At 31.9% G+C, this 12,793-nt stretch overlaps 1 protein-coding gene and 1 long non-coding RNA gene across 4 annotated transcripts; both read right to left on the bottom strand.

Annotated features, from left to right (window-relative positions):
* Positions 1-2,305: 2,305 nt before the first annotated feature.
* Positions 2,306-4,956, bottom strand: LOC112417146 (uncharacterized). The gene is made up of 2 exons (XR_003007679.2): positions 4,605-4,956; positions 2,306-3,216 (listed from the first exon to the last, which is right to left on the bottom strand). It is a non-coding gene; the product is annotated as an uncharacterized lncRNA (long non-coding RNA).
* A 3,938-nt stretch (positions 4,957-8,894) lies between these two features.
* LOC25484477 (guanine nucleotide-binding protein subunit gamma 2) lies at positions 8,895-12,151 on the bottom strand. Of its 3 annotated transcripts, none has more exons than XM_024781196.2 (4): positions 11,718-12,151; positions 9,388-9,440; positions 9,252-9,296; positions 8,895-9,139 (listed from the first exon to the last, which is right to left on the bottom strand). In XM_024781196.2, exons 1-4 carry the CDS (start codon positions 11,849-11,851, stop codon positions 9,057-9,059), a joined length of 315 nt encoding a protein of 104 aa, XP_024636964.1. In that variant the 5' UTR covers positions 11,852-12,151; the 3' UTR covers positions 8,895-9,056. The 3 variants fall into 3 exon arrangements, with proteins under 3 accessions (XP_024636964.1, XP_013468770.1, XP_013468771.2); XM_013613316.3 differs by having other exon boundaries at positions 11,708-12,133; XM_013613317.3 differs by having other exon boundaries at positions 8,895-9,144; positions 11,708-12,124.
* Between the last annotated feature and the right edge of the window lie 642 nt (positions 12,152-12,793).

The raw sequence follows: 12,793 nt of genomic DNA, 5'->3' as shown, positions 1-12,793 counted from the left end.
CACGGGTTTGCATACTAGTTCAATATATAATAATAATTAAAATTCACTTCAAAACCTATTATATTATCTTAGGGTTCAATAATCAATTGTCATTTGAACCATAAAGTTATATGAGTGTGTCTCATGATCATATGACTAATGCTAAATATATTGAATATGGATGGTTATAGACATCTATAATCCACAAACAACATGATTTTTTTTCTTTAACAACAAAATTTATTAAACAATCAGATCCCTGCTCAAGACAAATAGAGACCAACGAATTAGAAACTACAAATTAAAAACGTTGTATATAGACAAAACACCTAAAAATAAACATCATAAAAGACATTCATACGCACAACACCTCAAACACACATGTCTTCAACACCTATGAGGACAATAACCACCAAAATAAAACCTCACTACCAAAATCAGACTCCGTCACAAACAACCATTGAAAACGATGTTCATAACCATCTATCGTCACTACTCACCCCAACAAAAACACTCATGGAACAAACAACCTCTTCTTATCACCATAGTTGAGCCACACTCTCTTAAACTAATGCGCATACAGCTTCCACCACCTCTTAACCTCCGCTCCATCGAAAACACACCATAGCACAAAACACAAGTAGCATGGGTTTATTAGTGATATGTTAAAAAATTGTAAAATGAATAAAGACCAAATTAAGATGGTAACATTAGCAAAGAAAATATAGAACTTTCCATTTAATCTCCTAAATGGATTTATTACATATTTTGGAATACTCTTCCTTCAAATCCAAATGGATTGATTATTACATTAAGAACTACATATTTCTAAGTCCTCAAATTTCTAAGTCCTATACGACAACAAATGGGCTCCCACACACAACATTTAGATGCTTGTACCTCAAAATCAACAGGAGTTGAATATGGATATTTTATTTCATTCTTAATTCCTTGCGCGGTTTCAATTCCTTGGGTGTTTCCCACCAAAGCACCGACAATAACAATATGCAACAATGCCATTTTCACCATCATTGTTAAGGAAGTTGCCATTACAAACCAATTTTTTTTTTCTAAGAAAATCTAAGTAGTTAAATCTATATTGTGTCTACCTCTAGTTCTATCTATTTATATATACCTAATAAGATTAATTTTGGTAATAGTAATAAATGTTATATATATTTTTGACTAGTTAAAAATATATTCAAATTAAATATTACTGTTATGTTAATTCATTATAATATATTAACAATAAAATTAATTTATAAAAAAGTAGTCAATATATAATTATAGGATAGATCACTTTATAACACTTTAACCACCTACCTAGGTTGGATCTTGTTGAATGGGACTACTTTTAACGTAGTGATATTTGTACAGTTACTTTTTGATAATTTTTGTGATAATATTTTTTATTGGTTAAAAATAATAGAGGGAAAAATGAAGAGAGAGTAGGCACACGACGTGTATAAAAGAAAGTTGTCCAAAAATTATCACAAAATAATTATACAAATATCATTTCTCAATTTTTTTCAATATGTTAAACGAAAATTTGAATCATATACAAGAGATGTGTCTACATTTAATGTCAGATAATACCTCGAATATAATTAGCTCCATTGGAGGGAGCACATATAGCCAAGAGTAGTGATATATGTACAACTCTTTGGTACAACTTTAATTTTCTATTTTTTGATTGGTCAAAAATAATAGATAAAGAAAAAGGAAGAGAGAATAAGAAGATAATGTGAGTATGAGAGATAAAGTTGTTAAAAAATTATTAAAAATGGTTGTACAAATATCATTTCTCTATAGCTAATCCCAAAAGGCAAAGAAAAAACAACAAATGAAGTGGCTAAATGACGCCACAAATTATTCGCACAAATTTAACTAACGAACGTATAAAACAAAATGAATTTTGATTTTTCAACTCCTTGTAATTTATTGTTCTTCAAATGTCAGAATATCAAATAGAACCGCCGCTTGTGCATTTCTTTTTTTACATAATTAATTAATTTTTTGACATAATTAATTATTAAAAAGACCCTTCATGGTTGCTCTTCAGAACAAAACTAAAGAAAAAGACGTAAATAGAGAAACCAAGCAAAAATCTTGTAGTCATGTGATAGAGAGGTTGGTGAGCACCGTGATAGAAGCCACTAGAGTGATAACAAGAAATAGAAATTAAAAGGATAGAAAATAAACCATTTGTGGGATTTGCACGATTATTTTTCTGTGCACATTAGCATTTCTCATATTTGAAACATATTTGGTTTAGGACTTTAGGTCAAGTAAAATTTTCAATCAAAACGGCCAACCACCCAGGACATTCGTGCAAAGATGTTTCAGGTCTGAGATTGTGAACTTCAGCTCTGATTTTTCACCTGAAACATCTAACTTTCTCAAGTTCACGATAGAATTAGTAGGTCTAACAGGCCAAAATCAAAACCAGCCTTTAATCAAAACAAGTTTAACTTAAGTTACTACTACTTAAAAGAACAAGGTTACTACTTAAGATTTCATTACAACAAAAAACACCATACTCATCATAGCATAATACATTCTGGTTTACCAAAATCATTTCATCCTCTGGAAAACCACGTTAAAGGTTAGAAACCTCAACAAATCACAGGTTTGTTGTCAAAGGCCTCTCTATCTTCCAACAGGTTAGGGCAGAATCTCTTTGCCAGAACTTCAACCTGCTCAATGAATGACTTGGCTGCATGCTCCCCGATATGGTGGATCATTTGTTCCCATCGTTTCCAGCACACATCACCAGACCTATGCTCAAGTAGATTGTCCCAGTCTACCTCCTCCATGCAGCAAGCATCCAAAGCATATAAAGCGTTTATCAAGCGGAAGTCATCCGTATCACACCAATCACCACTAGCAACCATTGGTGATGTTAATTGCTCATACCACTTCTTGCAACAAAATGCACTGTTTCAATTAGCTTCCGCTTCTTTTTCATCTTCTTTCCTTGGTCATCATCTTCACATTCATTGCTATCGAACTCATTATACTTCTTATGATTGCTCTCTTCACTCAGTTTCTTCTTTTTCTTTTTCTTTTTGCCTAGCTCGCCATCTCCACTTTTATTGCTTTTGATCAAAGGCAGATCAGCTACATTGCTTTCGGACATATATGGACCGCTTCCATTGGTTTCACCCTCTTCGTCTTCAGTTCTGTTGTTTTTCTTGCTCGGAGTCTTCATCTTCGTTTTGTGCCCCTCTTCAATGACTGCAAAATAAACCCGTTCAATATAGGACATGACATGCTTATAATACATTTCTTTAAAATTAACAAAATAATATCAAAACATAAAATAATAGAGAAAATAAATATTTCAAAATTAACTTGAGTTATTATAGATGTCGTAAAATGGTATTATTTATTTAATCATTGTGGCATTCCCATATATTAATTGGTATAAAGTTATTAAGAAAAACAATATGTTAGTGTATATGAAGTGTCCAAAAAAATTGCGTCCAGCAAAGCTACTATGTTAAAATCTCCACGAATCATACAAAACAATACCCAATCTGATCTCAAGCTTTGAAAAATCACTTATATTACTACTTCAAGAGAAATATGCATTGTTTCCAATCTTACCAAATCATATCAAATACTCCTCAGTACTCACAACACGTATCAAATAAAAGTGAAAAGGATCTCAACAAAATGTATGAACAAGTAAACCACTAAGGCATAAAGACACCTTAAAAAACACACCTAGAGAAGTACATAAAGACACCCTTTAAGGCATATAAAATATCAAAACGAATAATTTTTTATGAAAAACAACTTATCTTTATCAATTGTTTATTAAAACACACCTAGAAAAGTACATAGAGACACCCTTTAAGGCATGCTTTTACTACTGAACTACTACAGAAGTGGTGTTTTTCTGAGCTTAACTACTGGTATAAGCACTTGACAGTGCGTTTGGGAGAACTTATGAAAACTACTTATGATATATCAATAAGCTATTTTCCATAAGCTTTTGAGAAGAGCTTATGAAAACAACTTATAGCTAACATAAAAAATTCTCAAATTAACTATGAGATTGTTAAACAATAGCTTTTTAATTTGTTTATCCAAACAGATCCTAAAAAATTCTCACGTTAAACTATGAGATTGTTAAACACTAGCTTTTTAAACAAATACTCTATTCACACACAGTTACAATGTTCAAAGATACTCCTAGGAAATTAAGCGCTATTTAAAGATTTTCTAATAGGCTTAACAGCGCCACATAACAAACTAATGCTTATCATTTTCACAAGTTGGCTAATGAATACCATGAATAATGCGTATTGAAATTCAGAATGGCTTATCATTAACATGTGATATGAGACAAATACATTATTATCCATTTTCTATGCTTTCTAAGGCCAAATTTCACTTCAAAATCAACATCAGAATGATTAAACATTATAACCCAGCTGAATAAATCAAGTGTAAATCATAAAACAAAACAAGAATCAAACAAACACTAAGAAAACACAACAATCTCACATTTACAAAAATCAATTGTTAAACATTCACAAACAACTACAATCTTAGAAACCCATTTCAGAAAACACTAAAATACAAAAAACCCGTTTCAAAAAATGCTAAAATCTCACCTTTACAGAATCAGAGAATTCGAATCAGTGAGGACTGACGAGTGAAGAACAGAATTGCTACAGATTCATGGTGTGATTCGAAATCTAGAGACGCCGTGGTGAGATTTTGACAAGGGTGTCATTCTGAATTTCTTTGAAGAGGAGTTTGGGGGGAAATAAATCTTAGGCTTTGTTTGCGAGTTTGGAGGGGAAGGGAGGAGAAGGCTTGGGAAAAAAGGAATAAGTAAGTGGAAGAAATAGAGGAAAATGAAAGATGAGGGCTTTGGGGGGTTAACTTTTCTTCATAATACAAAACCTTCCTCATTTGGAGGAACTAAAAAATTGTATTGGAGGGGGGTTTTGGAGGGTTAATAAGAATTCTTTAAATTTAATTTATGTTGTTATAATATTTTTAAAATTAAAAATAAAGTAATCATATGCATTAATTTATCATTCTCTAAAAAACTACTCTTTTAAATTTTTTGAAAGATTTCTCTATTTTTTCTCATATTTTGCACCCCTCAAAATCTTTCCTTTCCTTCCCCTCCAAACTCCCAAACAAAGCCTTAGGGTTCAGTTTTTAATTGAGTGAAGAAATAAACTCAGCTTTTAATTTTTTTCATTTGTTTGTTTTTTTTATATTTTAATTGGATAAAAAATAAATAACAAAAAAAATGATACATTGGATCTTTAAAATAAGTTGGATGGATGGATCCATCCATATTTTTAAATAGATGAATTGAATCTAATCTATTAAAAATAAATTGTTTGAAGAATAGATTTTATAAAGGATGAATCAATGGATATGGATTTGATGGATTTAATTATCACCTTGATTAATATTTTCCTTAAATTTGTTATCCATATTACGAGTCTGGATCTGCTCCAGTAGTTATCTCCTCCAGTTTCCCAATCCCTTGCTTAGATGTATGACAAGTGGCATATACAAAATCAACGGCTGAGATTAAAAAATAAAATCAACCTTCCAGTCCTCTTCTACTTCTTCTCCCTGTCACGTTTTCTGCTACCCTTACCTGCTTCATCGTCGCTGCGACGACCCATCATTCCACCGAGAGTCGCCGACATTGTATGTCTGTATCGTTATTTTTATGGTTTGAATTGATATTTTCACCCTAAATTGAGAAAAGGGAATATGCAATGGGACTTGAGAAGCTAATTCCACCATAAATTAAATTTGTGATGCAACGGTGGTGATAACAAGCAAAATCATTAGTCTCTCGCGGTGGTCGCATGGTGGCTGTGATATGACGACGATGAAGACGACAAGCAGAGATGGTGTGAAAATTGTAGTTTTCATGAGCTACATCTCTCTTGGAGTGTCTCTGGTGTTTTTTCTTTCAGATGTTTTATGAGTAATAAGAACAAAGACACGGTGGCGGCGGATCACGGTAGAGTGCTTGATCTTCATGGCAGTCCTTAAGTCGTGCGAGGGAAGCAGAAAATGTGAGAGGGAGAGGAAGAAGAAGAAGAGATGGTACGACTGAGAAGAATGGGAACAAATGAAAGGTTGAATTTTCTTTCTTAATTTCAACCATTGATTATTTCCATGCCACGTGTCACATATCTAAGCAAGGGACTGGGAGAATTTTCTTTCTTAATTTCAACCATTGATTATTTCCATGCCACGTGTCACATATCTAAGCAAGGGACTGGGAAACTGGAAGAATCAAATAATGGAGCAGATCTGAACTCCCATATTACAAACATGCTCGTAATTTGTGCCGATACAGTTCGGATTATAAGGCTGATTAGAGGTGTTTAGATTCTATAATCTGGAGAAGAAGAAAAAAAAGAAACTCACCCAATTTTTTTGGGTGTTTGGATTATGAAATTCGAATCGCTGAAAAACTCATTTTTCCACCCCAAAACAAAGAGGAACTAAATTCGGATTATAAAATCCGAAAATTCCATTGGCATTTTCATAAAAAAAAAAATAAAAAAAAAAATAGGGTGCACGAGAAATATGTAAGGTGGAAAAAGTAACCGTGAAAGGAAATTGCTCTGAACCCAAAATTTGCTTTCATCCATTCTGAAATGATGATTTTATCCTCGGTGATAGTTAACTATCAGACAGCTCATATAAACTACAATATTCACTCACCAAGTTTCTTCCCTCTTCCGTCCCTAATCCATAAAGTTAATTTTTTGTTTTTTTGCAATAACTTTGTCTCAAATCATAGAAGAAGAATTGGTAGAAGGTTTCTACACTCTTTTGACGTCAAAAAACAAGTATGGCATATTTCTACTCGTTTTGAATTAAATTAAATGATATAATACCTAAATTGTCCTTGGTCAAAGTGGTCGTTGTTAGTGGTTGTAGTAGTGATAATTGGAGGTAGTCATAGTGTTGGGCGTAGTAGTGATCAATAGTGGTGGTCGAAGTGGAGATCGACGGTAGTTCAAGTGGTGGTCAGATATGCGATTAGATGTGGTCTAAGTGGTGGCCTATAGTGGCCAGATATGTGATTATAGATAGTCATAGTGGTGGTCGACGATTGTTAGAGTGTTGGTCGACAATGATCAAAGTCATGATCGGCGATGATCAGAGTGGTGATAAGAGTGGTGGTCATAAATGATTGAAAGGGTGGTTAGAGTGGTGGCCGAACTCTACTGATGATAATGTGTTAAACGTTAAAACAAAAATAACAACAGTTATAAAAAAAAAAATCTTGACTTTTTTAGATTTAATTAACATTGTTTTCAAATAAAGTACAAAAAATAATTATCTCCGTGAGTTTAACCTCAGTTGGCAGGGACACTGCATAATACATGTCGACTAGGTTATTTGACAAAAAAAAAAAAAAAAAACCAATTATCTTCAATTTACTCTAACATGTTTTGTTTTCAAATTTATCTTAAGACCGAAAACTTGCAACCACCTCAAACAACCTCTAAGATTTATTTGTTTAAACGATGTCACAATCTTAGATAAAGAGAAAAAAAACATCATGTTAATTTTGGTAGATTGAATATTTTTTTGAAGTTGATTGATTGAATATCATGGCAGTCATTATGATTTAATTTAAGGTTAATTATATTTTTGGTCTTTATAAAGATGTCAAATTTTCGTTTTAGTCACTCTAAAAAATTTCTTCAATTTTTGTCCTTCAAAAAAATTTCATTTTCACTTTTGGTTCCTGCTTTAAAATAAACTCATGTGTAGAATTCATACTTTTGCATAAAAAATTATTATTACTAGGATCTCTCAAAAAATATTAGAATTTTTTTACCAAAACATGAATTAAATATGAATTTCTATATTTTTGGTAGTAAAAAATTCATATTTAATTTATTTTTTTTGTTAAAAAATTCAATTTTTTTGAGTGACTTTTACAATATTCTATACATCTATGCACAAATTAATTAAAAAATACAAAAATTTCCTTAAAAATAGAGACCAAAATTGTTGGTTGAAAATTTTAGAGACTTAAATTTTAAAGTGACTAAAACAAAAAGTTAATATATTTATAGAGACCAAAAACATATTTAACCCTTCCATTTATATATTAATTAATTGAATACATGATTTACGCTTTTAAATGGTCAAGTAATATACTTTTGGTAACATACGACGATAGATGAAAAAAGATGTTTGATACAACTGTTACGCTTCTAAACATAAAAATCTAACTTAAGACACAAAATACTATGAAAAAAAATTTGTTTGAAGTTTTAAATTAAGTTAAAGAATATCGTTCAGTTTTGCCAATGTAAAATTATCTTTCAAACATTCCATATATCTCACTTCAAGATATTTCTATTGCAAGTTTTTTTTTTGAGAAAATTCTATTACAAGTATTAGAAAGTCACATTTAAAGATTATTATCTATAGGCCAAAAGAAATTGTTAAAAAATAAAATTCTATATGCCAAAAATACAATTATCATTATCTTTACTAAAAAAACATGACAACAAAGATGCTATTACTCCTGCTGAGATTACTGATGCAGTGTCTCTTTACAGCATCAATGATCATGAATGGCATTTACAAGCACACAGTGCCCTCTTGAAGGCCTGCATGATGATCTTGGATGGATTGCCAGTGAGTAACCGGTAAAGGACCGGCACGAGGTCAGGTTGCTCAAAACTAAGGATGACATTCATTTTTATGTGATGAGTGTAAAAATGTTGACGTGTTAGTATATTAGATGTTATATTCATATTTTCTCTTCTACCGGGGTTTAAACTACGATCCTTTAGTTCATCCAACTCCTTCAACCCTTAACTATTTCAAACCAGTTGAGATACTCACCCCTCCATTTACATTTCTTAAATGATCATCGACTGGAATTATCATACGAGCAATTAAGTTGTTATCTGAAATATAAAAACTATGTATTTGCTGTAATTAATATATATACACACGAAGAATTCATGAAAAAATAAACTCACAAAATTTCAGGACCAATCTCGAATTAAAGGGAAAAAAAATGTAGAATTTGGCAATTATCTTCAGAGAATCCAACATCTGCAGCAGCCTTTGGAATCTTGGGGTCCTTCAAACCATCTATCCCATATAGGATTTAAGGGACCAACTGTTCTGTCAAAGCAGAAAAAAATATATCTCGTGTTACAAAAGTAATTTATCAAAGGTAATGTGTTTATTGTTTAGCATTAAACACTAGAAGTTGGCATAAGAGATTTTACAATGGAAGTAATGGGTCAGGCCTTTTCTCGACATTGCTAAGCATCCTGGCAAAACAAACACCAGACGGAAATTCAAACTTAATCCAAACCAAATTTGATCACACATTATGGAAATATTCTGTGCTTATTAGCTTACTCTTTACACGATGCAGATGCTTTGTCCATCCTCTCAAGCTTTTCCAGCTCTTCCTACATTCAATTTATAGTGAATATTAAAATAAGCAAAGTTCTTAAGCGATATAATTAAAGTCATCAAAAGAGATGCTAAGAACTACAATCAGCTTTTCTGTAAGCGATATAATTAAAGTCATCGAAAGAGATGCTAAAGAACTACAATCAGCTTTTCTGTAAAAAGTTCATTAGATGGTTGAGACTTGAGAGGCTGCTGGAAAAACAACCTATATATCTCAGAAATGAATGCTTGCTTCATTCTATCTTCCACAGATAATCAGTCCTCATGATTGGTACTAAATAATCTTAACTAGGTAAGGACTTGATAGCATACTTCACAACACGAAATTGTTGTCGAACAGTATACTATGTTCTATACTGATATTAGCCAGTTACCTAAAATTGGCCACCTTAACAATCAACTTCACACATTGCTGGCAAATTACGAATTAATCAAAGGGAGGAGGGAACTGAAAAATTATGGCAACATTATTTGCATACCGTGTCCATTGGTGTTTAAGTTAACAGGGAATTTGAGAAACATCAATGCTGATCACTTAGTTGCATACCCTTAACCGAGCAGAACAAGAACTCAAAAAAGGCATTGGCAGTAAGATTTTAGTTTGATAAAACCCTAAATATTCCAACGCAGGTAATGTCACATCATTCTAGATGACATGTTCTGTTTGGATAGACATTTATCAGTAATGGCAACCAACACTAATTTATCAAGACCCTGAATCTTTAATAAGATCAAGCTGATTAAAATTTTGCTGTGTTTGTTGGACCCTGAATCTTTCATAGGACCCTGGAAACAGCCTCTTGTGTAGAAAATAGGGTAAGGTTGCGTACAAAAGACCAAATGGTGAGACCCCTTCCTGGACCCTGCATATGCAGGAGCGCTAGTGCAACGGGCCGCCCATTTTTTTGTTTGATGGCACATCCAATGTGCATAGTCTCTTTTGCTCACTCTATAGGTAACTACCAAATAAGCATAATGCAACTACCAAGTCTCAGGAAAACTCATCCTCAAATTGTTCAAAAGTCAGGATGAAGTTTTCCAAACGTCAAACATCAAGTCTCAACAGTAACAAGAAAGAAAAGACGAAAATTAAAGCAAAAAATGGACATGTGTTTAGTTAATTCATTTAAATCATCAACCTTATGTTGCTGTTATAGCAAATTGACAATACAAGTTGACACATTAATCAACATAATAATAGAAATCAAAGTAAAATGTAGCTTCCTAAGTGAAGACCCCTGAACCAGGGACAAAGCCTCTCATAGCAATGGGGTGGCCTTGGCTACCCAAAAAAAAAAAAAGTTTTTTTTTTTTAATTTTATAATTGGGTATATTTTCATGTTTAACTACTCTGAAAATATATATTTAGCTACTTCAAATATAAAAGTTAGTACAAACATGAAAGTAAAAAATTTATCGCTTTTGATCTCTACAACAAGTATAGAGACAACTTCACTAGCAATACAAAAATCAATACAAGACTCAAAAATGAAATAGATGATGAGTTTCTTCCAAGTAGCTTAACTTTTTACATAGAAAAAACATTGCTAGTCAACTTGGTGTATTCAGCCTCTTGTCCAGATTATGGATAAATTTGACTCCTTAAAACGTTATCAGACTCAACTTTTCATAATAGATATAATGAACTATAGTACACGGTTCCACCCTCGGCCAAAATGTTCATACATCTCTCTAAAGACAAAATTGCTAGATAAATATACATATAGTTCACTAAGTATAATAGATAAACACTTCGTTAAAAAAAAAGTATATCAATGGACAAACATATGCTGTTACATAACTGTTAAATATTCAAGTACTAAACATTATGAGTAGAAGATATATTCAAGTACCAAATATTTGCAACATCAGGAGTAAAAAATTGAGCAGATTATATTTATGGAGGACCTTATATTTAATAAAAAACACAAGTACCCTTTTAAGTATCAAAAGGTGACCTTAAACTTGAAGTAGTACATAGAAGATGGACCCCAATTACATGTACTTCTTCCCAACATAATTTCCCAAATTGTCGTTTACTTTAAATTTTCCATAACAAAACATCTAGCTCCTGGAAGAATACTCCAGCAATCAATTAACTAAACTAAAAGCACTAAACTTTAAGGAAAAGGTTAAAAACTTTCATGACCCATTTTACTATTACTCATTAACACATGATAAAAAAAACAAATCAAAAAGAAAATGACACAAAGAACAAAACTAGAAAACATGGTAAAGATGAAGAAGAAGTAGAAGTACCAACCTCTAGGTACCTTGTTTCTTGTTCCAACCGTTTAAGTTCAGCATGTATCCTATGTTTCCCTCTTGTATCTGAAGAAGTTGAAAAAGACTGAGACTGAACAAAGTGGGTCGTCGGGTTATCGGATTGAGACCCATCCGATTGCATTTTCTGAGGCTAAGTTGATGAAGCTAAAGGGCTATGAAATTGAGTAGAAAGATTCGATTTTTGAAGTGAAGAAATATGAGCCGGGAATGTGAATGGGTCGGGTCCCATTAAGTGTTGACCATGTAATGAAAGAAACAAGAGAGCGGGATCTATGGTGGTTTGGAGAAGACAGAGAAAGAGACAGGTTTGGTTAGAAGTGCGTTTGTTTGGTGAAGAAAGTGAGCGGGTTTGAGGGATTTTGTAGTGTGGAATGTGGGAGGTGAAAAAGATAACTTTTTTCGATTTTTTGTCGTTTTCTTTGTTGTGTTGGAAGAAACCTGCTTTTCTTTTTAGGTATTACTCAGTACTAGGCAATAATCATTTTAATCCAGAAAGTATAGTACCAAAATTCTCATCGTACCCAAATTCTAAAATAATTAATGATTAATCAAAATAGCTAATGATGTTAAAATAGTCATAAGTGTTGCATTGACTTTTTTCTTATAAGAACTGCTATGATAATATTTCTTCTGATCCTATTTATAAGAAAAAATTGATTTTTTTGATTCATTGAATAATTAATGTATTTGATCTAGAATATATATCAAATACATCATTTTGTAATGAATCAAAAAAGTTAAATGTTTCTTATAAATAAAAATATTTATAAAAATTGATATGAAAGTAAATAAATATATTGCGTGATTGATATGACAATATTAACATAAAATTTTAAATGTACAAAATAACTATTACAGTTTTTACTCCTTCAATTTTATATGCACAAAAGAAATTTAATTCAATAAAAATTGAGTATTTAATCCATAAAAATATATTAGGTACATCAACTTTCTTAGACCGACTTTTTTTACAAGCTAAGACCATTTAAGATCGGAGAAAGTACTTTTTTACTTGTACTTGTTTGGTTGTTTCTCAATTTCTTTCAAACTTTGAGACTAATTT

The sequence above is a fragment of the Medicago truncatula genome, chromosome 1 (assembly GCF_003473485.1).
Source record: "Medicago truncatula cultivar Jemalong A17 chromosome 1, MtrunA17r5.0-ANR, whole genome shotgun sequence".
In the NCBI taxonomy this organism is placed as follows: Eukaryota; Viridiplantae; Streptophyta; class Magnoliopsida; order Fabales; family Fabaceae; genus Medicago; species Medicago truncatula.
Note: the sequence above shows the minus strand (reverse complement) of the source record. Positions and strands in the feature narration are given on the sequence as shown.

Coding starts and splice junctions, on each gene's coding strand:
- LOC25484477 (XM_013613317.3), bottom strand. CDS start 11,851: ATGCAATCGGATGGGTCTCAATCCGATAACCCGACGACCCACTTTGTT. Junction 9,441..11,707: donor AAGAAACAAGGTACCTAGAG/GTTGGTACTTCT, acceptor AATTGAATGTAG/GAAGAGCTGGAAAAGCTTGA. Junction 9,145..9,251: donor CCTGACCCATTACTTCCATT/GTAAAATCTCTT, acceptor CTGCTTTGACAG/AACAGTTGGTCCCTTAAATC.